This window comes from Phytophthora sojae (genome assembly GCF_000149755.1).
Source record: "Phytophthora sojae unplaced genomic scaffold PHYSOscaffold_8, whole genome shotgun sequence".
Classification (NCBI taxonomy): domain Eukaryota; phylum Oomycota; class Peronosporomycetes; order Peronosporales; family Peronosporaceae; genus Phytophthora; species Phytophthora sojae.
The window spans coordinates 36,745-63,330 of NW_009258122.1; the positions used below are offsets into that span (position 1 = coordinate 36,745).

The 26,586-nt window shown below is 50.6% G+C and overlaps 7 protein-coding genes across 7 annotated transcripts; 3 read left to right on the forward strand and 4 right to left on the reverse strand.

Moving 5' to 3' along the window:
* Window positions 1–1,426: 1,426 nt before the first annotated feature.
* Window positions 1,427–2,008, reverse strand: PHYSODRAFT_355240 (hypothetical protein; the record flags this gene model as incomplete). The annotated part of the gene is made up of 1 exon (XM_009534804.1): window positions 1,427–2,008. One exon carries the CDS (start codon window positions 2,006–2,008, stop codon window positions 1,625–1,627), a length of 384 nt encoding a protein of 127 aa, XP_009533099.1. The 3' UTR covers window positions 1,427–1,624.
* Window positions 2,009–4,550: 2,542 nt separating this feature from the next.
* PHYSODRAFT_287016 (hypothetical protein) lies at window positions 4,551–5,972 on the reverse strand (the record flags this gene model as incomplete). The annotated part of the gene is made up of 3 exons (XM_009534805.1): window positions 4,551–5,114; window positions 5,140–5,436; window positions 5,725–5,972. Coding segments are annotated over 2 exons (672 nt in total), but the record flags the coding sequence as incomplete, so codon positions are not given.
* Window positions 5,973–7,350: 1,378 nt separating this feature from the next.
* Window positions 7,351–8,089, reverse strand: PHYSODRAFT_304279 (hypothetical protein; the record flags this gene model as incomplete). The annotated part of the gene is made up of 4 exons (XM_009534806.1): window positions 7,351–7,415; window positions 7,482–7,540; window positions 7,612–7,675; window positions 7,768–8,089. 4 exons carry the CDS (start codon window positions 8,087–8,089, stop codon window positions 7,351–7,353), a joined length of 510 nt encoding a protein of 169 aa, XP_009533101.1.
* A 4,762-nt stretch (window positions 8,090–12,851) lies between these two features.
* On the forward strand, window positions 12,852–13,463 carry Avh1b-127 (Avr1b-1 avirulence-like protein; the record flags this gene model as incomplete). Its single annotated transcript, XM_009534807.1, has 1 exon — window positions 12,852–13,463. The coding sequence occupies one exon, from the start codon at window positions 12,852–12,854 to the stop codon at window positions 13,461–13,463; it is 612 nt and encodes a 203-aa protein (XP_009533102.1).
* A 1,350-nt stretch (window positions 13,464–14,813) lies between these two features.
* PHYSODRAFT_287018 (hypothetical protein) lies at window positions 14,814–15,173 on the reverse strand (the record flags this gene model as incomplete). Its single annotated transcript, XM_009534808.1, has 1 exon — window positions 14,814–15,173. The coding sequence occupies one exon, from the start codon at window positions 15,171–15,173 to the stop codon at window positions 14,814–14,816; it is 360 nt and encodes a 119-aa protein (XP_009533103.1).
* Window positions 15,174–22,719: 7,546 nt separating this feature from the next.
* Window positions 22,720–23,553, forward strand: PHYSODRAFT_337182 (hypothetical protein; the record flags this gene model as incomplete). Its single annotated transcript, XM_009534809.1, has 1 exon — window positions 22,720–23,553. The coding sequence occupies one exon, from the start codon at window positions 22,720–22,722 to the stop codon at window positions 23,551–23,553; it is 834 nt and encodes a 277-aa protein (XP_009533104.1).
* Window positions 23,554–23,724: 171 nt separating this feature from the next.
* Window positions 23,725–24,186, forward strand: PHYSODRAFT_260765 (hypothetical protein; the record flags this gene model as incomplete). The annotated part of the gene is made up of 1 exon (XM_009534810.1): window positions 23,725–24,186. One exon carries the CDS (start codon window positions 23,725–23,727, stop codon window positions 24,184–24,186), a length of 462 nt encoding a protein of 153 aa, XP_009533105.1.
* Window positions 24,187–26,586: the final 2,400 nt, after the last annotated feature.

The following is a 26,586-nucleotide window of genomic DNA, read 5'->3' on the forward strand; positions in this document are numbered from 1 at the left end:
GCCGTAATCAATGACTTCAGGAAGGTCATGGCGGACAACGACATCAGCGTCGTTCTTTCCACAGCAATGCGCCAAAACGATTGATCATATAACTTGTCCTACGGACGTACAGGTGGCCTCCACCTACCACTTCTCCAGCGAGCGCTCGAACGGCTCCGAGAGCGACGTCGTAGTATACGTTGGTGGCTTTGGGCGTTCCAGCGCCCACGTATTGTGTTCTTTGTGTGTCCCCGACCCACTACAAAGTTAACTTTAGTGCCCGGGGAGGTGGCATACCGAAGACGACGGACAGGAGTGTCCAAGGAACAGCGCAAGGAGTGTGGTGTATTGCTCACTTTGCTAACCTATCTGCAGTGTGACTGCGAGATCAGTGTACCTTGGTGATCAGCGTGGCCAAGCGGACGGATCTCGCGGCTGGATGATCTGGCGGACAAGCTGATGGCATGCGGCTGGCTCGTATGAGCAGCGCTGCGTGCGGCAACGTCGCGGCGACGTGTGCCCGGGACAAGCGGCTGTGGCAACTGTGAGCTCCTGTGTGACTCGAGTTGGCCGTGACCATGATGGTCGACAGCTACGTCTCGAAGGTGGTGGGGTTCGCCTGCAATGTGTGCGAGAGGAAGCCGGGTCGACGACAGCGTCAAGGCCAAGGACAACGCCACCTGACGTCATGAACGACTCGTGACGTGATCGAGCTCTGCTAGACCTCTCAATACCTGATGGAGGTAGCATCTCGTGTGAAGGCGCAAGTGACAAGAGAGCGTCTGTGCGGTGCAGTGGCGCAACTTGTAGCCCAAGTCGACTTTGGCAGCGTGAGTGAGAGCGGCGACTCCCTGAAGGTGTTCGGCAAGGTCGTGGCAGCTCATGGACGCCAGAACGGCTAGAGCGGCGAAGTTCGACACTGGGTTTGCGCGGCAGCTCGCTGGTAGCTACGTTGGCCGAAGTGCGATTGGCGAGGGCAAGGCGGCTCACAGGCATCGGCACGACAGACAGCTCGCGGACGGTCGTGGTGTCGCCATGCGAAGCTTTGAGGGGCAGTGTAGTGGAATGTGGACTACGTCCCCACCCTCTTAGTCAAGCTTCACATGGCAACTCGTCCTCTTCCTGGACTGCCCGGACAAGGGCAGGTAAGACGATGGGGTTGCCATGGCTTCTGTACCTCTCGCGTAGAGAGTGCAGGAGTTTGGGATTTACCCTCTGAGGAGCAAGTCCTCACGGTAGAATACCACAGAGAACTAAGCAGGCTATCGTAGTATACGTTGGTGGCTTTGGGCGTTCCAGCGCCCACGTATTGCTTTGTGTGTCCCCGACCCACTACATGTAAGTAGTATTAATATAATAATACTTAGTAATAAAATAAAATAAGCTTCCTTATTGGATTCCCAGCTTCTAAAATTGCGAAACTCTTTTAAATCTGTCCCTCATCGACATTATTTATTTCGAATAGCTTCATTCTCCAAGTGTACGTCGGATCATGTGCTACGACTTGTAGTAGTAGAGCGGTGAGTTCGCCTTCTTGGTTATTACAAAGTGTTTTACCCCCGGAGTACTTGTTCTTTGTAAGCATATCGCTGTAGCCCTGCAATCATTTTAACTAACAATTGCGTTGACGCCTGGCATCACTTTTCTAAATGTGATTTTGCGGGTTGTCTTCGTAGCGCTTCTTCATCCGCTGGATGTAGCGGTCGGCGATCTTCTTGCCGAATTTCTTGCGAATCGCGTTGACTTGCTTGATAACGGGAAGCTTCGAGAAGCCGCTGAACTTGGGGAGCTTGAGCGCACCCGTGAACTGGGCGAAGCTTGGGGTCGTGATGGCTCTCTCCTCACTATCAGCATCCGTGTCAGCAACACTCTTGGCTCCCTTGAGATTGTGGCGGGATGCAGTAGAGAGTTCGTGGGTGGACTCGATCGCTTGGTTGTTGATCTGAACCGCGTCCTCAGCAGTCGTGACGGGGCTGCAGCAGACGACGAAGGTGGCGACCACCAGGAGGAGCAACTGGCTGAAGCGCATGGCGAACGAGTGACTGATGTCTTACGGGTTTCGTGCTCGGACTTGCGTGCTTGGAGGCCAGTTGTGGAATGGCGTGTGAAATTGTGCTTCCGTTCAACATCACTCTGTTGTTGTATGGCTTGGCTGCAGATCAGAGGGCGACATTCCGCGCCTTGAGAAGTGCAGAGGCGAGGCAGGAGCACCAGTGAGATGGTGCGGCATCCGTCTGTAGCGCCGAGTCTACGTATCCTCGCCAAATACACATCGGTTCAAATCGAGGACACATCGGTTCAAGTACAGAGAGCAAACTCAACGAGAACGCCGACCAATTTCACTTGTTCATCGTAGCACTACATGATCTAGTAGTGCGGTACACTTGGCGGATATATGAGTTCTTGGTAACACGTTGTCAACTTGCCAATTTTCTAGAGCGAAAGGTGAATTTTCTGGTCCGATCGATGCCAAGTTAGCATTACAAAACGTTGACGACTTCTGTACTTAAAAGTACAAGGACTGTATATCTTGGGCTCTACCTTTATTAACATTTGAGCTGCTCTCTTCAGCCGTTGAAGGATGACCGACAGGAAGGGGCGTGGAACGTAACTTGATGACGTGGTGCTTGAACTTTCACGTAGTACACCTATTGTAGAGATTGATACGTTCCCCAATTTCGTTTGGCAGAGCTTTATTCTCCACCCCTGTGATATTGTATCGTCGTTAACCCCGGAAGATGCGATCAGCATTGCGCTTTGCTGTTGATTTCTCGCCACGCAAGGCACTAATAGACACGCCTTGAAGTGCATGTGTATATTCTTCACATGGTAGTGATTGGCAGCCTATATCTTGTCGTACCGTGTGCTTAGATTTATCCGCGACAGAGATGCTCGAAGCGTATTGAAAATTTCTCGACCCCGAAGACCACATTCGTCGTGAATTCAAAGTTTCATTGAATATGTGAGTCGATCATGGCAGCATCGTGGGATGCAATGCAATGATTTACGTGTTCGCGTAGCCAAATTACACCTGCGCTAGTCTCAGTTTAGCTAGTCGGCGGCATAATGTGGTGTCCGCATACGTCGAGCCTCCTTTGGCTGGCAGTGAGTCAGCAATGGTAGTCATGAGGGCCTTCCGTTTACGCCGGTCTTGGGCAAGCAGTCGAAGTCTATCCAAGTCTGAGCTGGTGCGGAGGCGGTAGCCACACCCACTAGCATCAAGGTCCTGGTCGAGGACAAGAGGCAGTGTGGTGCGGGGCCTACCTCTCCACTTGCTGCTGTCGGAGGAAGAGAAATACGCCTACATCTGGATAAACGCCGGGATATCTTGTAGTCGCCGTAGAATGTACCCGAGAAGCCTCCACCTCGCAGATGTGATCCGGTGACGGAGCGGCCGCTCGTCACACGTTGCGTAGAGATCAGCGTTGGAGATGTGGTACGGGTAACGCACATTGAGGACAGACCATAGCTGGCGACGGTGAAAGCTTTCGAGTCGGCGAAGCTCCGTTGGTGTAAGCGCCCAGGTACCGCAGTTGTAGAGTAGTATCGGCCGTACGTAGCAGTTGTAGAGGCGAATTCGTGTCGTGTCTGTGATACGGTGCGATCTCAGCCAGACCGTCCAGAGCCGCCGAAGAGCAGCCACAGCGAGTATTTTCCGACGCGATACGTCATCGGCATCTCCGAGCAACGAGCCAAGCTTCCGCGTAGACCTCCATGCTTCTTCCTCTGCACGAGCGTGGGGGTCGGCACTGGCAGGTGTCAGGCAGCGGTGGAGAATTGTGTGCTCCGTCTTTGCCGCGTTTATTTGAAGCGACCAGCGCGCGAATACTTCCGGGGCATGGGTCTGGATGAGCTCGACGAGGGCGGGGTCCCGACAGATAAAGTCGGCATCGTCCGCATACACGATCATTTGCTGGAGCAGGTCCGGCGGCATTGCAGGGTGACTAGCTAGATCTCTAAGTGCTGTTTCTAGGTAGATAACAAATAATACTGGTGAGAGTGAGTCGCCCTGTGGCGTACCTGTGTTGCTGCCGAATGGTTGCAGGATCTGGTGGCCGATGCGGAGTGAAAGCGTTGTGTCGGATAGTAAGAGTCGAATCAGCCGGATTTCGTCGTCGTGTAGAAACAGCTGTAGCACTTTGAGGAGTTTGGCACGGTCGATCGTGTCGAACGCGCGCGAGAAGTCGATACCCAGTACATGAACGATTTCGCGATACTTTGTACCCGTGCGCACAGCCACTTCTGGGCCCACACCGCGTCAGCCGTACTGCGGGTCTTGCGGAAGCCACTTTGGTGGCCTGAGAGAAACTTGTCGACCACGGGTGTGATGCGGCGGAGAACGATGAGTGACACCGCTTTGCAAATAGTGTTCAGGAAAACTATCGGGCGTAGGCTTGAGCACTGCCCTCGTGGCTTGTTCGGCTTCTGGAGACACAAAAGGATACCTTGGCCCAGTGGGATGGGTTCATCACGTTCGAAGCTGCGGTTTAGTAGATGTGCGAGTCGTGGAGCAACGTCAGCAGCGGCATACTTGAGTAGTTCACCAGGAATAGCATCAGGGCCAGCAGCACGACCGTTGTTCAGTCGAAGGAGGGCACCATGGACTTCGTCCGGCGTGATTGGGCAGTCGAGGGGTTGAGCTGTTGGGTCTGGTGATACTTGAGCTTGATCTGTATTTAGAAACTGTTCTTGGAAGTGATCTCGGACAATTTTGTTAGCTGTGTTTCTGTGAAGTATATACTTACCTGATGAGTCTTGAATTAGAAGATGCTGTGTCGGTTTGCGGGCGAGATCGCGGACGGCAACGAAAATTTTGTGAGAGTCGCTTGAAGCCTCGATGCGTGAAACCTTTTCGTCGAGGGCCATGTTAGCGAGGTCACAGCAGCGAGTGCGGACCTGGTGTAGGATCTTGTTTCGCTGAGAGCGCAGCAGCGCTGTGTTAGCCGATGTGTCGTTGTAAATGCGGAGCCGGAGCTGGCGTTGTTGCTCGGACAGCGCGGCGAGCAGCGGATCGTCGTAGCTGCGGCAGCGTCGTTGATCCGGCGAAGAAAACTCGATGGTCTGCGATGCTGCTTCGTGTAGCTTCGCAAAAGTGTCCTCCCATTGCAGGTTGATAGTGGATCCATCGTCAGCGTCTGCGGGGGGTAGGATCCGTTTAACGGCTGATGCGTAAGCGGTTCTGGAGCGGTCGTTGTGAACTAACTCGCTGAGTGCGAGGTGAACAGTTGTGCCGCTTGTGCGACGCGACGGAAACCGGAGGCGACGGATGTGCTTGAGCTCAAAGTCCGCGGTGACGATCTTGTGGTCGGACGGGGTGATGGCCCTACCCCAGGACTGGGCATCTAGACAGAACCGTCTACAACTCTGAGGGCAGAGTACGTAGTCGATTTGATTGTAGACACAGTCTGTCCGCTTGCGCTGGCTCCAGGTGGTCTTGTTTTTCGCTCGCTTGGGAAAGGCTGTATTGGTAGCAAAGAGTTAATAAGTATCACAAAAGGCAGCCATGAGGTGGCTGTTCCGGTTACGCGTGCCTCGTGCATGAGGCCCGAGAAACGTTTCTCCGGTTGTTTTCTGCCCGAGTTTTGCGTTAAAGTCTCCGGTAATCATGGTGATATCTCTGCGGGGGAATTGGTCCATGGCTGCTCGAAGGTCTGCGTAGAAAGCATCTACTTCAGTTAGTGGGCGCCCGCTGTGTGGAGCGTAGGCCGTGACGATGTTGATGGGTCCTGTGTTAGGTAGCCGCATCTGCAAGATGCCGATACGGTCGCTGTGAGCCCAGCACCGACGGAGGTAAGGAGTAACGCGAGGAGAGATGGCAAATCCAACTCCGTAGCGCTCTTCCTGTGCCGGCAACGTTAGTAGTAAGTAGTCTCCGACCTCAAAGCGCCCAAGCTCATATCTTGGAGGCCAAGGATATCGATCTGGTAGCGGCGCAGGTCTTGGGGAAGCGTTTCAAACTGCTTGTATAGCGAACCTAGGGACTGCACATTGAACGAGCCTATTCTAAGGCAGTTAGTGCGGTCAGTGCGGTTAGAAAGATACGGAAGGGGGGTTGTGACGGGTAGTACTGCTGGTGAAGGTGGCTGCCAAAGGGAGAGACTCGCAAGGGACTTGCAGACGCCCGAGAGCGCCTGCCGGAAGCCCGTGAGCGGCATTCGCCGCCGTCCACGCGTTCCGGGGGAGGGCGTCACCCCAACCCCAACCAAAAACATCGTGGGATAGGATAATGTATCAAATCTCCATGAATTTACATTAACTGTACTTCTGTCGATGCTTTGTGCTGTATTCTTTTCTCTGGACCAGGACCAGACCTCTCTTTGGGTATTTTATCCCTCAATCGGCATTTAAAAAGCGTCTTACATCGCAGTGGGTCCACATTTTCATCCGCAACTTCCTCTATCGAGTGTTTTTAGTTTTTCGTTCTGCATGTGATCACTTGGTTTAAGGGGGGGGGGACTCCTCCGGAGGGCCGATCGGTTCGTTCAACCAGCCCGGGGATCTGCTATCTTGATTGAAAAGATCCGCAAAGTGATAATACTGCGCTCTACGTGTAGTACCCTGCAGCTAATACATCTTATACGAAAATTTCAATATATAAACCGATAGAATTACAAGGAAGAAAACAACTACTCTCGGGGTATTCACGGTTGCCGGCACAAAATATATTAATGTCGAACGCCGATCTACGATTTATACGCGACCGTATTCAAGAGACTCACTTATTGCTTTTTCACGACCTCGTTGACTAATAAATATTGTACCTGTACTGGGGCGACGAAATGATCTCTTCGTGTGGAATCGGAGGCGAATTCCCCGCTGAAAATTCCTCTTTTTGAACTGTATCCACTCGGATTTCGTCCAAACCCGCTCAGGATTAATCTTTTTTCAAAGCTAAAGTTCGTGACCGACGTGGCGAATTACTTCATGCGCTGTCTACGACAGCCATCAGCTAATCAACCCGTCGAGACGGCGCGATGTCGTCAAACAATTTTTATTGACATATGAAAGCTATCAACCCGCGATGCCCAAAACCTTAAATCGGTATCCGCGAAAGAAGACTTACGCCATTTTAGCCTGTTAAGGTCCGTTTGGGGTAACGGATTCGGTGTCTTCTCTTCTTCCTACCGTGATTTAGAAGGAGCGCCAGCAAAAACAATTAGAGCTGTTGAAGTTCTGTGCGAAATCTAGCTCGTCAAATATTGGTGAAAGGCCTCAGTCTCGTGTCATGGGGGCAGTATTTTACGCGACTAGGTGCCATTTAGTGCAGTTGCACGTAGCAACCGCAGTGCAAACCCCACCTAGCATCAACACCCAACAGTTTTTTTTGCATATCCCACCCTTCCAGCACTATTGTTGCCTACGACTTCGAATTTAGAATGCAAACCTTGTTGAGTGCTCAGGATGAAACTTCCTAGATAGTTTTACTTCGAACGACCCTGCGGGTAGGAAAGCTCAAAGCAAATGCGTCGCTCACAGACTACGTAGTACTAACTGAAACTTACTGGTTCCGGTGCTTGGGAACAAAACACATTTTTCCATTGTACTTTCGTCGAACGTAATACTGCGTAGTAGTGTATGTATGGTACATGCATTACTCGTACCAGTACCTATTCAATGTTTCATTCTACGTACGGCACTACCAGACACTGTCGGGTTAATATTTCACGGAACAATGACCAGTTGTCGTCTAGAAGTCCTATTCTATTATAGTGCATAAAGTCCGGTACTAAGTATGTTGGCCAATGAGCCTAGCAAGGAGATAAGTGCCGATAGCGAAGATTGCGATACCTCCGACCACCTTCAGTTCCTTCACCACAGCGGGGTTCTCGAGGTTGAACCCGCGGTCCTCCACCACTTGGTTCTTCTTGAATGCCTGGGCCAGTTCGGGATTCTTCCTAATCATGGACCTCAGCTCGCCGACTGCCAGCTTCACATCGGGGTCAGCCATTCTCTCCTTGAGCGCGGACTTGATCTCGGCCTTGGTGATCTTCTCGCTGTCCGGGAGACCGCGGTGTGTGTCGAGGCTGTTGGTCTGCTGAGCGTTGGCTAGGCCATGACTCCATGTGACGAGGATGGCGGCAACTAGAAGTAGGGAGAAGCCCCAACGCATCTTTTTCAGCGGACGAGGCGTGCGTAGTTGAAGGTCAATTGGGGAATGAACGGCTCCAGTAGGTTTCGGTAGGCGGAGATGGGAGGGAGGGATTCAATTTCCGTACATCTGACATCTCGCCGTCCGAACAGCTTTTCGCAGCATACTTTTGGCAAGTAACTTGGGATAATACAGACATGAACTCGGTTTTTGTCCTGAAATGGGGCTGGTTCCCGCCCGGTAGACGCTGTGATTGGGCATAATTCGACACGTCATGTGGGCTAGAGCCAATTAGGAAGAATGGAGCTTTGGCGTCTACTTTTCACGATCTCGAGATGAACAGATGAAAACTAAGCGAGGGTACAGTGTACCGTAGATACTAGGTCGTACAATAATCTTACCTTGGGCCCAACTTGATGCATCGAGCGTCCGTCATGTCCACCGGGGTCCATCGAGTCGATGGACCGATGGCGACCGTCGAGCGTGCAGTTGCGAAGACGAACTGCTGTACCAAATTGGCAGAGTGGAAAGGTTCTACTCGACTACAGTAGTACACTGCGTACAGACAACGACTTACAAAGCCGGCATGCTTAATGCCATCCTCCTATATAAAAACAACGATAAATTCCCTCCCGGCAAAACTGTAAAACTGTCATAAAACACACGGCGTGTTGCATAAAGTACACAAGAAAGCATATAAAGTACACAAAACCAGATGGTATACAAAGATGAAGTCATTTGATTGAATCTGATTGGCTGGTTTGCTTATGTTAAGCTTTGCTTGACTTCGTCTGCCGGCTTTTTGTGTCTGCCGGCTTTGTAAGTCGTTGGCTGTATACCAACGATACCGTATCTTGTCCAAGATAATATCTAGATACCTATATTATATCCTGCAGGTGCGTTCATAATGTTTCTCGCAAACAGCTTCGAAGTGTATTCAGCAACTGACTTCCCTGTCGACTGGGTGCGGTTTATCTTACCTGAACTAGAAGCCTCCCTGTCGACAACGGCTCCGATTCGTACTAAGCATAAAACCATGCCCTTCATGTACTTCCAACGGCCAAGAACGCGTTACTCGAGTCTATTCCTTATTCAGCTCAGCTGAATCAGCTGCACAGTACACATCGCGATAACTTTATAGTTCCAGTAAAGCCCAAAACCTTCCTGTGCGGTTCTCTGGGCTATTTTTCCCAAACGCAGCTCGATTTGACCAAGAATAATGCGGGAGCTGAGTTGCCAAGCCGAAAGTATTGCCTCGCCAAATCCGTTGCGCGTGTCGCCTCTGCCTTCGATTTGGTCTTGAAAAACGAATCTAGAGCTACTCAACAAAACAACATGACTTACTAAAGTATTGCATTTGGTATTGGTTTGGCAATTGGATTTCTTCGAATAGTGATTTGTAAAAAAGAGGGAGTAGTTCTAAAACACGGAAGTTTGTAAAGAAAGTGTAGTAGTCAATGACTACTACACTTTCTTTACAAACTCCGCCATTTTTTCAGTAGAACGCTGAGCACGCTCCCAGCTTCGGCATTTATTTGCATCTAACTAAAACGAATAAGAGTGCCAACTTCACTGAGGCGCCGCCAACGCAATATTTTAAAAAAATCGCCTTGAAGAAGTTTTTATCACAAAATTTAGCTTACTTAACTAAATAGGCGACCCGGAGCGAACGCCCCGGGGGAGTACACAGGTCGAATTAGTCAAAAGTTGACCTCTGAAACTGGTATTTACCAGCAATAATGGCTCGATCTCAGCGAAACATGTTCAAACGCAAGTTAGTTTTGTATGGGAGCCCAACTTGGAGCCATTTCTGTTAATAAGGCTTCAGAAATCAAGTACAGTAGCAAGATACGTTGTTGGCAAGAATGAATAGTTGGTAAATAAACCGTTTTGCGGACAGTCAACTAAGTCGAGTTCTTGAACTACGTCAAGAAGATACTGAGGACGACCAGTGTCTCATTTTAGCCTGGAAACGTAACACTGTGGTCATTAAATGCTCTGGGTCGGAGCAAAAACTTGGAATCCACTCACAAACTATTGAGCTAGGCTAGCTAGATATATACAGAGAGAGAGAGAGAGAGAGAGAGAGAGAGAGAGAGAGAGAGAGAGAGAGAGAGAGAGTTAAAGCTACTGCAGAACCCTGCTCATATGAATTTTGATGCCACTATCGTATTGAGTGGGGAAAGTATTCAGAGAGTGCCTGGTGCGCTGCATGTGCAGCGCACCGAAGCCGCTTGCAATGCGGATTAGACAAAAGCTATCGCAGCACCCGCGAAGTCTTAGTAGTCAATCGGCAGAGTTTCGCAAAATGAGCGGCATTTGCTCACCCAACAGGGCTCTCTCTTTTTATTTAAAATTACGCAACTCATCGCTTCGTCTACATTCGAACTAGAGCTCGTTATGGGCCAGAATACCACCTATAATAACATACAGGTATCCAAATCTGCAGTGAAGACAATATTAAAACCCTCTCCATGTTTGGCGAGCATGTCTAAAGTGAGACGATGTACTAAGCTTTCAACATTTGAGGCGTACAGCTTACGTAGCTCGAGCTAGCAGACATGACAGCACGAGATATTGACAAGCGTTGCCCAGCTATAAAGTATTCTTCAGCGGATGCATAGCGTAGTATATTTGTGAAATCCTTAGCAACCTTTCACAAAAGTACAGCGGGTGGAAAAAGTCATAGCCCACCCCAGGCCCGCCCAGTGTTTCGACCTACCCAGTTGCATCCAGCAACACTAGCGATACAATGTACACATGAGGCGAAAGGTACTCATGTTGTCATCCATATAAGCAAACCAGGATCCCGAGAAACCAAGAAACGGATATGATATCGTGCAATGTCTGAGGGCATTCATCACGTTTTGGGGGTTCACCATCTGGTGATCCAATACAAAAACGAAGATAAACTCAGATTGGACCGGCTTCATTCGAGCGGCCATTCGTCAAAATCCAGCCTTTAATAGCCAATGGAATTCGAGCAGATTATAGTTTAAACGATTCCGCGTCGATTGGTGAATGATTCATGCGAAACCAAGAAGAAATGGCAATTTTGTGAGTTGAAGCTCTGTTGTCATTTCACTTGCACATTTTTTTGACTTGGTCTTAGTATACTGACCCGCACAGGTAGTTCGGGGTGGGCTATGACTTTCTCCGCCCGCTGTAGTAATAACTCGTAATTTTTAGTCTTATCTTAGACTTGTCCTTTCCCAAACAACCCCTGAGCTACAGAGTAATATATGTAGCGATTCGTAGCTTAACATGTAATTGGTTAGGTTAACAAGTACTTTATTTCGGTTAGAAAGGTACCCGGTTTCGGTAAGTTACAATTTTTTTCTGCCGGCCAAGCACAGCTTCGACCTGTGAATATCACCTTTGGTTCGTCGCAGCAAGCCAGTTTTAGTACTGGTACGTAGATTTTACTATGTACGCTCGTTGTTCCCGAGCTATCTTGCCGTTAGTTTGTTTCATCTCGCTCCCAAATGCTGCAGTAGAAAATACAATACACCTGACCTCAGCAAACAGCGAGTGCAGTACCAGTCAGGATAATTTCCTTGTTGAGCTGTCTGTATCAAAAAAGAATAACATGTGCCTCATGCAGAGCGATGAGAAAAATATAATTACGCTGCTTAGACTCGCATCGTAAACTACCTGAACGGGCATGGCATCCAAATGCCATGTCCGTACGTAAATTTGATCAGGTTCTGTTGGGATCTCGACTAGCACGGAGCATGTTTCTGATTAAAGCCATTTGACAAGAGCTGCTGATCTACGTCAACACAATGCAAAACTTCAACTGGCTTTTAAATCGCTTTGATGTGGTGCAGCAGTTAGAATTGTCACGAATACTAATTAGTATTTCGAAGTAGTTGTAGGATTCCCGTTTTCTCAAACATTTAAAGCAACGGATAGCGGTGCTTTCGGTTCGGGCAGTGATACCTCTTCCAGTTTATTGTTACGGTCAGTATGCGCATTTGAAGCCTTCCGTCGGGGATCTTAATCACGACGGATGCATCGGTGAACCATACCACGAGGCTGATTACCGTTAACAGGAAAGAAATTGAGCCGTACGCATGGGGCCTTTGACCTCATGAGTTGTGATCGGGGCGATGTGTTGCTACGGCAGCAAAATCGGAATAACTGGTCACGCTCTGGATCATGGTCTCAGAGTAACGTATATTTGCATACAGAACAGTACCTTGGAAAAAATATTCGGATTGTCTCTCAAGTATCTTTGGATGGGCTCGTAACGCAATTTCTGGCTGCGCTTCAACCAAACGTTGCATTGACTATCCGAATAACGTTAACATTGTACTGGCACAGTGGTGTACATATTCAACTAAAAATTTTGATGACACTGTACAACACAATAACTAAAAGAAGATGATGCTGATACCGAACTCTAACCAACTCGACGGGCGATATCTTCTCATATTAGTCCTATTGCTCCGATAGCGCTGCGAGGGCTGGTCGAATGTCGAGCAGCATAGATCTGGCGCTCGCTGTCTCCCCCCCTAACACGAAAGGAAATTATAAAATATCCTACGTGTGAATACACTTGTTACGTGCGTTCGGATGGTTCGTTGTAAGCAATTTGTTTCGTGAAGCACAACCTGAAATTGCGTTATGAGCACATCCGAAAGATACTTGACAGTCCGAATAGTTCCCTAGGCACAGTGTCGGTCTGGGTTCCTTGACCTCAATCCAGCTTACTCTCAGTTTTGCTGCCGTGTCAACACACCGCCCCCAATCACGCTGAAGAATTTGAAACGAAGGCCCCATGCGTACGACTGACTTCTTCTTGCTGGTGGCCATCAGCCGCGTTGTATGCTGCGCGGGGCTCGCTGATGCATCCAGCGGGGTCAAAATTCCTGAAGCAAGTGTTCAACAGGGGCATTTTCATCCTAACAACCAACCAACTCGCTACCTTCGAGGGAACGAGAACTCGATTTGGAATGAAGACGACGCAGCAAACACAGCAGATGAAGAGAGAGCTATCACCAACATCGATTCAGCCTTTACGAAGTCGGCGAGTTTCAATAAGCTAAAGTATTTCACGAAGGGAGAAGCTGAGTTGAACAAGGTCAAGACTCTGCTGAAGAAGACGCCGAGTCTAGGCAAGATGAGGGCCATGTCGCTGAAGGAGGCTGAGATGAACAAGGTGAAGAATATTGTCGCGAAGAACCCGGAGCTGCGAAGGGCCAAGTCTCTCGTCACGAACCCCCAAAAGCTCACGAAAGATGAACTCAAATTGGTTGAAAAGTTCGCCAAGGAGCACCCAAAGGAAGGCTCGAGCATCATGCAGTGGATTTTCTTGTTTTCAGGGCTGGCGGTCGTACTGGGTGTCGGAGGCGTTGTAATTGGCGGCACGCCCAACTCTGGCAAAAAGTAAAGTAGACTCAATCGATTCTCGAAGCGTCCCCCATGGTTGGTCTATCGCAAGAATTTACTTTGTAGCAGTTTGACCAATCCCCGCCTCGGCCGCACTAAAATTGATCTCCTCGTTTTCTTTTAAAAAATTAAAATGCCAGACTTAGACTTTTCATACAGTATTATGAGAAAGTTCGGTCGTGATTAGTAAATACCAGAAGTGTTTCCTACCAGGCGCAATGCAGCAAGTCGATACTGAAACCAAGGAGTAAATTCTTTCTAATTGAGACCCTGGCGTAAGGTTATATCTATGTTTTCTTTCGATGCTGCTGACAGCAACTGCGTAAGGGGGCAACTTTCTATCACGCATATTGCGCGGTCATATACAAGAGCACAAGCGTTTTGGACGAAGGTGCTGCGGCTAGGATGAGAGGTGACGCCACAGCACCTGGCCAACTACAAGAATTATCTCTCTGCCCGGCAAGCAGCGCCAGTCAGTGACAGAATCCAGTGTCGATTAACAGCAATGCACGGACATTGGGATCAGGAGCACGGGGGGTCTCTCAGACGAATATGGTAGGCACTCTGCAGCATTGGATGTAAGCTGCTCTGGCAGATCCGAAACCAGGTAGTACACGAAGGAATACACTGGACGGCACAGCGGCAGATTGAAACTATGTGGGCTACGTGTCTTGGCCAACTGCGTGCAGTGGCGAAGAAAGAAAGCGCACGCCCAGCTACAAAAATTCAACGACTGTATCTCACGCTCAGCATTGGCAAAGCTCCCCTACTAGCGGAATCCGCTCCACCTCCGGCACCATGGCTCCACCAAAAGGAGATGGCGCTAATAAAACGACTGAGATTATATTACAAGGAACTTCCTTGAAGGAAGCAATAACTGAAGTTAAATAGACTACCTTCCCTCTCCTTCGATGCTGCGGAAGACTTCTCGCTCGATTCGTTCTAGGCTTTTTTTTGTTACAGTACAAGCGAGATTCTTGCTTGACGAAGCACGTAGGAAAACAAGTGAAGCTGTAACTTACGATGGGTTTTAATTAAAGGACAACATTTTTGCGTAAGCTTACTACTAGTATGTAGTATAATACATGTAGTAGTTAAGCAGCAGCTTCGTACTGGTACTATGACTGGCAGTCGCATTATCCATTTTTCTTCTTGCGCGAGATGCCCGCAAATTCTCGATTCAGAGGCAAAACTGTGCACACGCTTTCCATTTTACTGTTTAAAAACGTTTAGAACTGCTGGCACTTCCTTCAAACTTGATGGTAAAGGGTGTAGACTCCGCAGTGGTCGTAAAACCTATCATAAATACGATGTCTACTGTATCTGCTTGACGTGATTGGTTACGCAGACTCTAGATGCCGGAGTTCTTACTACTCCTACGAACGAGCCTAAACCACAAGTTGATCACCTTCCCAGCTCCCTTGCCGAATTTCTGCCTCAGGAAAGCGACCTGCTGGGCGCCGGGGAGTTTTGCGAAACTGGGAAGCCTGAAGATGCCCCAGTACTGACCGAACTGGGGGGTGAATCGCTCTTCATCCGCCGAGGTCATGTCGGTTGTGGTCTTGCTGCCCTTCAGGTAACGGGTGGCGGCTTGGTGCTGCCCAGTCGATACTGTGTTCTTCATTTGGTTGGGGTCTTCCGCCGATGCGAGGGCGCTGCAGCAGACAGCGAAGGTGACGAGCACCAGCAGGAAGAACTGAATCAGGCGCATTTTGGTCGGGGCGCAGCTGATTTCTCGTCTCGAGGTCGACTGGGCTCTAAAGGGTCGATTGAATACAATGAGCCCCCTTCGTATTGGCGGGCTCTATGGAGAGGGCTGATCACGGAGATTAATCAGTTGTAAGCTGGACGCATCCAATCTTGAGCATTGACTTTGTGTGGCTCGCGTGAGGTGCAGGTCTTTACGCATGACATTGACGGTACAACACCACACGTGGTCCACGCGATGTGGAAGTAACTTAGACACAATGTGTATGCTTCCACGGGGCTCGTGCATTCTACAGTACAGACAACGACGGATAAATCCGGCACCACTGAATGGCATCCTCCATAGTAAATGTGCCAGAATTCTCTGTCAGGAACGATAGAGATTGTACAAGGCAATGACATAAAGTACACGTAACGGAGCATAAAGTACACACCAATTTAGAGAAAGTACTTAAAACCATATGAAATACAAATGTCAAGTGTAAATCTCGAAGCTGATTAGCTATCTGAAGTACTTATTGTAAAAAGTACAACATATGTGTGCCGGGTTTTGCGTTACCGTATTTATCCGTCGTTGTCTGTACTGCAGTTCGAGGTACAATGCACTATATAATAGTGAGTCTTTCACTAATCAGAGCAGTACCACGTAGTCATTGTTTCAACAACAGCGTAGCGAATTGTAACTTGTTCACGAAAGTCGGACTCCGTTTTTTTTTCCAGTGTCGCTCATTCGAAACCTCAAGGCGTTGAATAGTCCGCCATCTTGGGCTTTGCGAGAAAAACAGAAGCTCTCCCCCCGGTTTGAAACCGGGGGGGGGGGGCTTATTTTTCCATACAAGCCGGCGGTTTGTATGGAAAACAGATCTCCGATTTCTCAAATCGCTGGGAAACTGCTTCTCTTTTACTCAAAGCCAAAAGATCTGCATCAAAAGCAAGAATGAATGTTACACTAACAGCTGAACAACGTTGGCAAAAACTGACAAAAACACTCCTTGAAAGATATCTAGATAGATGTACTGTAGGCAACGGTAACATTCTAAACCTTCTCGAGTTTGGCTTCTCCAAAATCCACACAACACTGCGTCATTGAATCAGAGGGGATCAGACAAAAACGCTGGATGAAGGCGGTAGCAGCATTTTTTGGAGGGAAAGTGTAGAACTAAACCGAAATTCACTTCATTTCAATATATTTTTGTCCTATCAGGACAAAAAAAGTTAATAAAGTGAAAACCACCCGTTTGTTCTAGCAAGATGAACGTAAGCTCAGGTGTTTTGCTTTTCCGAGGACACTTGATTGGGTTTCGTTTACCGTTCTACCAAACCCGCATACTGGTACATACATGCACCGATGTCTGATCCACAGGGATATACATGTACAGACGAGCAAGACAACTACAGTAGTACCCATTACTGTACTTTTAGCTTTTTTAAAAGCTTAAAAGCTAAAAGATTTTAAATTAGGGGGGGTACTTAGAAGCCCTTAGACGAAATTGCTTTGAACAATACAGTTCCTACAAAATCAGTTTCACGCCAAGAAAAGAAAGCAGCCTACTTAACTTAAGTAACTTAAGTAAGACGGATCAGAAGTCCGACCAGTTGCCATGTGAATCTGATCGAACAAGGCCGGTACATGTACATTATTCTTTTTAAAACTAGTTGAGCACCACGTTCGCTGCGCTTCGGCATGTTGTTTTGGAGCCGACGCTTCAAACTATGTATACCACATAGTTTTGGCCGACGTCCCCCAGTCGATCTGGTCAGAATGGCAAACATGAAGTCGGCAACGTACCTGGAGCAGGCGACAACACGCCAAAGCTAGGTCTTCAAGGACGATATCCATGTATACTGTATGTACCCTCAGTATACATATGAATAGAAGAGCAGTAAATCACCCAGGCTGGCAAATCGATATGTCTCTGGTATGGGTGAATATGACGACTTATCCGACCATACTTAGAATTTGTATGTAGTGCAGTCTCTCGCGATCGACCAATCACCTTTTTTATTTATAAACAACGAATCACAACACCGAAGAAAAACAATTTTGACCAATCACAAGATATAGGGTTAGGTAAGTCCTCTACACCAGCCGTTCCGACGTATCGTCTAAAAAATATGTGTATCTCTATTCAAACTGCTAGTGTAGAGCATATCACTTACATATTTGCTCCCTATCCGACCACATCGCCGAGGATGGGCTTGGATGAGCTCAAGCCGGGCAACACTAAGCGCACGAAAGACACTGCCATCAGTGCATTCATGGCATTTGTAAAAAGTGAGCACGTAGAGTTTGACAATGTTAGACAATGCATTGAGCAAGATGGCACGGGTAAGTGTTTTTGTCTGTATTGGATATGTTTGGTATGTACCTTGCATTCAACGAGGGTAAGAAGGGCAAAGCGCTTGCTCGGAACACTGCCATGCAGTACTTCATCCAGAGCAAAATGTGGCTGTTCGAGCTATTTCCTGTGCAACGACATATTGTCGAAGCAAAGTTGCTTAGCATGGGGAAGACTCTCACTTGAGATTATGCGGGTGAGGCTTGGTAGTCGAGTGTTGGTTAGGAAGGAAATCCGAGAGTGAATTAGAATGAGTTAGGCCAAACTAACGATCATATCCTAGTCTCCTATGCCTAAACATGAATCGTACCAACGCATACCTCCTACTTCGTCGTAGGAGAGGCGGGGGAGCAAAAAGTAAATGTTGCAGATCGTATCCAGAAAGGCAACTTCAACTTGCCTTTCTCTCAGCCAATCAGAAGTGTCAAATATAGGGGCTCCGCCAATCAAATCCCCAGTATTCCACCACGTGTACCACAATTGCCTACCTTTGGCAACAACTTCACAGCAAGCACGTGCCTCGATACGGAGACACACAACTAGACTGCGAAGTGTACAATCGCAACACCCCCACTCAATTTGCAGTCTACCCGAGCATCTCAGTGATGTTACTGCGCTCAAGCAGACAGCGAAGAGTCTTCGTCGAGAGTCCCTTGGTCAGGAAATCAGCGAGTTGGTTCTTTGGACTCAATGTAGTCGAGCTCCACAACACCACTCGTGATCTTCTCGCGGATGAAGTGATAGCGGATGTCGATGTGCTTGGTGCGAGCTTGGTAGCCGACATTCTTCGCCAACGCCATGGCGTCTTGGTTGTCCTCGTAGATCACCGTAGGTCCAGCTTGCTCCGCACTCAAATCCTTGAGCAGCAGTCGCATCCACACCACCTCCTTCACACATTCGCTGAGAGCCATGTACTCCGCCTCAGTCGAACTCAGCGCGACCGTCTTCTGAAAAGTCGATCGCCAAACCACGGGAGCACCACACAACATCAGCATCATTCCGCTTACAGAGCGTCTGTCTTCGCGGTTGCCAGCCCAGTCGGCGTCCGAATACGCGACGAGCTCCGTGCCAAGCAATCCATCGTAAACGATTCCGAGATTCTTGGTCTTCAACAGGTACCGTACCATACGGATACCAGCATCCCAGTGCTTCTCACCGGGGTTCTCCAGAATACGGCTCAGCTTGGCCACTGCAGCTGAAATGTCCGGTCGAGTTCCACACGCCAGGTACATCAAACTTCCCACGAGACAGCGATACGGCTTCGACTTCATCTTGGCCTTGTCCTCCTCGGTTTGGGGTTCGTCCGCCTTGGTCAACTGCACACTTGGGTCGAGTGGAGTCAGACACGGCTTCGCATTCTCCTGGCCGAACTTCTTGATGATCGACGCGTTGTACGCCCGCTGGCAGATGCCCAGCGTCTTGGCCTCCGTGTCGTAGTCGATCTCGATGCCAAGGATGAATCGAGCGCGTCCGAGGTCCTTGATGCGAAACTTGTCCGCGATGCCTGCCTTCGCCGATTCAATGATAGTCCGCTGGCGAGATGCAATCAACATGTCGTCGACGTAGAGACACACAATGCACTCGTCGTCACCAGCACCTCTCGTGTAGGCACACGGGTCGGCATCGGCAGCTCGAAATCCTATGCTCTTGAGATGCGCGTCGATCGTCCCTTTCCATACGCGAGACGCTTGCTTGAGTCCATACAAACTCTGCAGTAGCAGGCAGACGACGTCATCTTCACCTTGAGCTTCAGCCAAATCCAGCAGTTCTCGAAGTCCTTCAGGCAACACCATGTAGATCTCCTCTTCGAGCTTTCCATACAAAAACGCAGTGTCGATGTCACACTGGCCAATCTCCATTCCGTCGGCGCAGCCCTTCGCGAGTTTCGCACGAATGGAGTTCAGGTACACCAGGTCTCCTCGTAGTCGATTCCATGGCGCTGCGAGTACCCCTTGACCACGAGACGAGCCTTGTACCGAACGACTCTCCCCGTCTCATCGCGCTTCAACGCGAACACCCAGCGGCAGCCAATCGCGCGTTGGTGTTTGGGCTTGGGCACCAACTTCCATGTCTTATTCCTCATCAGCGACTTGAGCTCACTTGCAATCGCTGCCTTTCATTGGGCACGATCCTCACTCGTAATCGCCTCTTGATACGACCTTGGCACCTCCTCCGTTGCAGCCATCAGCATCCCACCGTGGATAGTGAGTTGGTTCTCGTCCGACTTGACGCGACCTCGGTCCACCTTCTGACGCTTCGTCCTGATCTCGGATGGCGCAACGACTTGCTTCTTGCGAGCTCCGGGTTCCTCAGGATCGTTGGTCTCTTCAATGTGACGAGCATGCGACCGAGTAATCATCGGATGGGTAGTGTACGGAACGATTGCTCCACCTGTCGTCACGTCATTCGGTGACATAGTCGGGCTGCCAACTTCAACTTCAGTCGAAACGTCGCGAACAGGCACCAATGCAGGTACTCGTTCCGAGCTTGGGCCCGTGGTAATCGGTTCTTCATCGTCGTCGATCTCCAGGCGTGTCATCAGGTGGTCGGGTTCAGCCGTCTCCATGAACTTCACAGTGCGCACGATTTGCACCTTCCCCGTCGCCACGTTGAGAACGCGGTATCCCTTCACACCATCTTCGTTGCCCAGGAATCGACACTTGAACGCCTTCGCATCCAGCTTCCGACGCTTTTCATCGGCGATATGGGCGTAGCCGAGTGCACCAAACACCTTCATGTTCTTGAGTTGAGGCTTGGCTCGGTGCACGATCTCGTGGGGTGTCTTGACGGTCACCGAATTCGGGATCCGGTTCATGATCCAGGCCGCCGTGTTGACAGATTCTGCCCACCACTTCTTGTCGATTCCTTCATGGTAGAGCACGCAGCGCGCCATCTCTACCAAACTTCTGTTCATGCGCTCAGTCAATCCATTCTGCTGAGGCGTGTACGGCACCGTCTTCTCATGCTTGATGCCGTTGCGGCCGAGGTAGGCTTTGAACTCCTTGCCTGTGTACTCGCCGCCATTGTCCGAACGCAGGCGCTTGATCGTCTTGCCCGTTGCGTTCTCCATTGCTGCCTTGAAGATCTTGAACTTCGACAGCACCTCCGATTTCGCCTTCATGAAGTACACCGTCACATGTCTTGAGTAGTCGTCGATGAAGATCACTGCGTATGTGCAGCCTCCAGGTGTCTTGGCCTGCATCGGACCCATGACGTCCGTGTGCACCAAGTCGAGTACACCTGCACTCTTGAGGGTGACGTGGGAAGTCGTCAGCGCGCATCTTCCCCATGCAACATCCGGCGCACACGTTATCCATCGACACGTCGCTCGCGATGCGCGGTACCCCATAGGTCATGCTCAACAGCTGTTCGTAGCGCTTGTACGGGATGTGGCGGAGACGGGCGTGCACGACGGCCAATGGCTCCTTACGAGATGTCGTCGCCGCACGACACACCTCGTCCCCCACTGTCTTCAGCTTGTAGACGTTTCCACAGCGCTTGGCCTCCATCACCGTCACGCTGCCAAATGGAAAGACACACTTGTCCTTGCTGAATTGCTCGTCGACGTCCTTCTCGGCCAGCTTCGACACCGAGATGAGGCTCCCATCAACTTCCGGGATGTACAGAACATCCGACAATGTGACGGATGTCCCGTCCATCAGCTTCAATCCGACGGTGCCCTTTGCAACTGCGTCGATCTTCGTGCCATCCGCGATCGTAATAAGGACTGGCGTCTTCAGCTCCTTCATGGACATGAACTTGTCCCGGACGCTGGTCATGTGCGAGCTGGCACCGGAGTCCACAAGCCACTCCGACTTCGCCATTGCACCCGTAGCCGTGAACGCGAAGTCCGACGCCTCCTGCGCGACTTGTCCACGTCGCTCATCGGCCTTCTTCTTGCGGCACTCTTGTTCATTGTGCCCGAGCTTCTTGCAGTAGAAGCACTTCCCGGAGAACCCGCGCTTGCGGAACTTCTTCTTCGTTGCAAATGCCTTCTCCCGAGCCGATGTCGAATCCTCAGATACTTAAACACCAGACAGAGCTTGGATCGCGTACGCCAACGTCATGTTCGGCGTGTTCTCGAGTACGGTACTGATCATCCGGTACTCTTCCGTCAAACAGCCCAGCAGCAGCACGAGTTGGCGAGTCTCGTCCAGAGCTTCACCAATCGTCTCCATTTGCAGCACCAGCTCCTTGAACCGGTCCACATGTGCCGCGAACCGCGTCCCGGGCTCCATCTTGAAGTTGTGCAACTTCTTGGTCACGACAAGCCGATTCTTGAGAGTGTTGCGGTTGAACTGCTCCTCAAGCAGGCGCCACGACTCAGCAGCGGTTGTCGCTCCACGGATGTAGACTTGTTATGTGAGACTCACGTCCCCAGCGATCACACCAAGGGCCTTCAGATCGTCGGTCTTCCATTGTACCGTGGAGCGGTCACTCAGCTGGTCGAACTCTGGCTTGACGATGTGGGCCAGCAGTCGCTTGCGCGGCAGCTTCATCCGCATGTTGAACTCCCAGTGGAAGTAGTTGTCTTCCACGAACTTCGCGGTGTCTGCGTAGCTTGGGCTCATAACCACTTGAGATTATGCGGGTGAGGCTTGGTAGTCGAGTGTTGGTTAGGAAGGAAATCCGAGAGTGAATTAGAATGAGTTAGGCCAAACTAACGATCATATCCTAGTCTCCTATGCCTAAACATGAATCGTACCAACGCATACCTCCTACTTCGTCGTAGGAGAGGCGGGGGAGCAAAAAGTAAATGTTGCAGATCGTATCCAGAAAGGCAACTTCAACTTGCCTTTCTCTCAGCCAATCAGAAGTGTCAAATATAGGGGCTCCGCCAATCAAATCCCCAGTATTCCACCACGTGTACCACAATTGCCTACCTTTGGCAACAACTTCACAGCAAGCACGTGCCTCGATACGAAGACACACAACTAGACTGCGAAGTGTACAATCGCAACACTCTCGACAGCTACTGCATGAAGCGAGGCGGAAAAGGAGTCAACAAAGCACCACCGTGCTCAAAGAGTGACCTAAAAAAGATGATGGTGTATTTGTATCAGCACGTACACTCCTCTAGTGACTACCAAGACGCCGCTTTTACTGTGTCTGCTGTGGTACATATTTGGTCACGCCTCCGATTTGTCGCTTGTCCGCAAACAGAACCTCTCGATCGACGCGGCAGAGGTTTTCTTCGTACGCTTCATACGCATGAAGACGTCCGAAGAACAGGGACTCTCGCTGTTTCCAGGGACCGATTTCGTCACTTGCCCGCTTCACGCGATAGCCGCGGCGATAATCACCCAGACGGCGCCGCCCGTCAGCTTGATCGACAACTTACCTGACGTCCAAGTTGAAGCCGCGGTAGACCTCTCCCCAGCAACACCGCTGGTGGATGTCCTAGACCATCCAGATGAGTTCGCCGCTCTTGGGAGCGCCCCCGCACCTGCCGACCTTGCGCCTGCTCCCGCTACACCTGCACGCAAGGACACCACACCGACGATCTTCACGCACGGCAACCGCATCCTGAACCGCATTGCACACAGAGCTGGCGTAGTCGATTTGCTCACGTCGCACTCGTTTCGGCGGGGTGGTGCGCAGCATGTGAACGGCTGTCACGATCTGACGCATCGCTCGATCTTCGACCGAGGCGCTTGGAACATGAGCACGACGAACAAGGGCTTCAATTACATCCTCAACACGAGCAGGGAAGACCACAAGGTTAGCAAGGCTCTCAGCGGATACAGCACGAAGGCAGCGGTAAAAACGCTGAACTTGAAGTCGTTTGATGCAGAGACGCAGCAGAAGATTTTCGAAGTCCAGAAGCTGTTGTTCGCGACCTGCTACAAGATGGAAAGCTTAAAGTACAACATCAGTCAGCAAGTGGCTGACGTTCTCACTGCGTACCTTGTCTTGCACTACCCCCAAATGAAGGAGCTTCAAGCTGGAGGCGTTGCTGTTCAGCACATCGAAGCTGCTGTCGTTAGCGCGGGGGCTTCGATTGCTGAGCTATTATCTTGCGCCTTCTGGAAACAGAGAACCTAAGTCAAGAGAGGAACAAGCAGAGCCATCGCCCCAAGAACCAAGCTACTCAAGCAAGATCAACGACCATCAGTGCCGTGTCATTGACCAGTTAATTCAGCATATAAAACGCCAGGATGAGCGCACGGATAACCTAGAAGCAAATGTAGATGGGAACAAAGCGCTAGACAGACCATGAAACGTCAGCAAGAGTCCAGCGAAGATCAAGAGAAGCCCAAGCGCAGACGCGGGTCTGCAACTCACCTTCATGCTAAATGGTTTGCGTGGTACGCCCAGGCGCCGCGGATGTGGGAGGCGCCGATCTCGAAGCATCCAAAGTCCGATGCCAAGCTGCTCGTAGCCTTCATGAAGCTGTTTTTGGCGGAGGACTTCACGCTGGATACCACTTCTGCCGACTACCGCGATCGTGTTCTCGAGCTAGGGCAGCGCGCGGAGGAGACCATCTACGTATTCCTCGCCGAGCGCAACATCACGTCGCGTGGCTCAAGCGCCGTCCTCAAGCATCTGTGGGTCCTCCATCGCTCGGGCGACCTCAACGCGAAGATCGAGCGCCACCAACGTCTACTCCAGACAGCAGCAGTCCGTGACCCTGCCCCCGGATACTCGCAAGACGTGCTAGAGGTAGTTAGACAGTAAACCAGACAGATGCACTCTTAGCGAAGTATCGAGCTCTGTGCGCCACCCAGCAAAATCCAGACTGAATGTGTTACGTGGCGTGTCTATGATCGTCGAGTAAACCCGAAAAACCTTAAACGTGTTGGTCAAAAGTCGAGTTTACCAGAAAAACCTTGTCGAGGATAGGCGAAAAACCTTGATTCAAGTACCAAAATAACCTCGTTGAGAATGGCAGAAAAATGGACTTTAGGCTTCCCCGACACCTGCTCGATTTCGGCCGGTGCTGTCGGGTCATCATCAGCCTCAAGGAGCTCCACCATCATACCGTGCAGGTTCGAACAATTTGATGTACGAAAATTGGATTCGGACAATTCTAAAAGTATATATATATATGATTTTTAACAGTGATAATGTGGCGCTCACTGAAAAAAACACAAAGCAAAAAGGCAAGCAGTGGCTCTCGGGGTTGTGATCGACCTCGGGGCCAGCGGTTGCAGCAGGAGCAGCAGGACTGCAGCATGGACTGCCGATTGACCGGACAAGTGTTCGCTGTCGAGACTAGCACCAGCAGGAGTTGCAGGAAGGACGATGGCGGCATGGATAGGGCCCTAGGGACCAGCGGCAGTATGGTCAAGAGGGGACGTCGTGCATCGCGGCGGGGCGGACAGTTGCTCGGCCTCGGGGTGGGTAATGTCCCTTTAGGCCAGGAGCAGGACGAGCAGGATGAGGACGAGGACGCCGTGTAGAACGGCGGGACCCCTTGACGGTTGCCCGCAGGATCCAGAGCAGGACGGACGAGCGGCAGCGGCGACTCGAGTGCGGGTGGGCTGATTGTCCTCGAGGCCAGCAGCAGCACAAGATGCGATAGTGTCGTGCGGGACGACAAAGGAGGATGATTTCGTGTGGACGGCGGGTGCGTGGAATGCTGCGTGGCCTCAGGCGGATGGCAGCCCTGGAGGCCAGCAGCAGCAACAGTGCAGTGGTGGTGCGGTGCAGGACGGCATGTGCGTTAACGGCTGCGTGGAATTGAGCAGGGTAATGGCCTCCTGGGATCAGCAGCTGCAGTGTTAGGGCGTACGGTGGCGGCGTGGACTGCAGCTAGGCTTCGGCCGAGCGTCGGGGCCCCTCGGAGCCAGTAGCATGAGCAGGCTTTTGGTGTCGGGCGGAACGGCAGATCGGATGCGATGCAGTTGGGCGTCAGGCGGAGAAATGGCGTGGAAGAGGATGAGCTGTACGGCGGCCATGTGGACACCGTGCAGGACGGTTGGGTGAGCTGCGGCTCGGTCTCTGACTACGTGCCTGGCCTCGAGGCCGGAATATGCACCGGCAGGATCTAGACATGGCGCCCACAACTCATGATGCGATCCTACCAGCACAAGACGAGGCGGCGATGGACATCCAGATGCAAAGCACAAGCAAGGTGGCGCCGCAAGGGAGGCGCGCGTCCGATGTGCTCAGACGACGCAGCGGCATCGGACGAAGAGCACGAAGGAGCACGAGGACCCCGTGCCGGATGGAGAAGGCGCGGAGGAGGAGCAGACCCGCGCGGACGTGCTCAACGAGACGTAGCGTGTAAGCAGAGCGATCTGTGACGTGCACATCTGTGACGTGCGTCACAGTGGAAGGACTACAAGAAGGACATGGCTGGTTAGCAGGAGCTAGCGTACGAGCACCATTCACGTTACAAACACTAGGCCAGGGCTGGGAGACAGCTCCTAGCTTGTTTAAACTGTATCAATACATTCTCTTTTAATTTCACCAACAAGTACAACAGTCACCACAGCAACTGGAGACATCCTGGCGGCCATGGCCGCAGCGTACGTTCGCTGGGCGCAGCACTGTGCCGACCGAGCAAAGAGAGCAGCAGCAGCAGCAGGATTCGCAGGCAGAGAATGGAGAGGAGGGCGCGGCAGTAGATGCAGTACAGAGCGCTGAGAGATATCGTTGCGCCCAAGACCTAGCGGCGCTCGAGGACCTGCTTTCGTTTGCAAGGAGAAGTGATAGCACGCAGTACTACAAATAAGTTTACATAAGTATTTATTAAAGTGATTGTGTATGCGCGTTGTTTTCTAGTAAGGTGTGCTCGTGCAGCATTGAGACCCTAGACACCAAGTGCTTGGTGATGGCGACTTTCATGAAGTGCAAGATCGCTGTTCAAATCGATAAGTGTCCGAACGAGCACGGTGTTTTTAGAATATGAGATCGTCTTGCTTTCATTATGAACATATCAAATATTTTTTCTTAGGATCAGACAAAATATGTCCGAATTGTCCGATTTCGCCAATTGGCCCCAAAAGTCCGACTAAGGCTTATGATAGGGCAATATCTATTGTCATATTGTAATGTGAAATTCTAGATGTCGGAACGGACACGATATTCTATCATGGCTCCTGATCTCGCCCGGCAGATGTGACCGGCCAC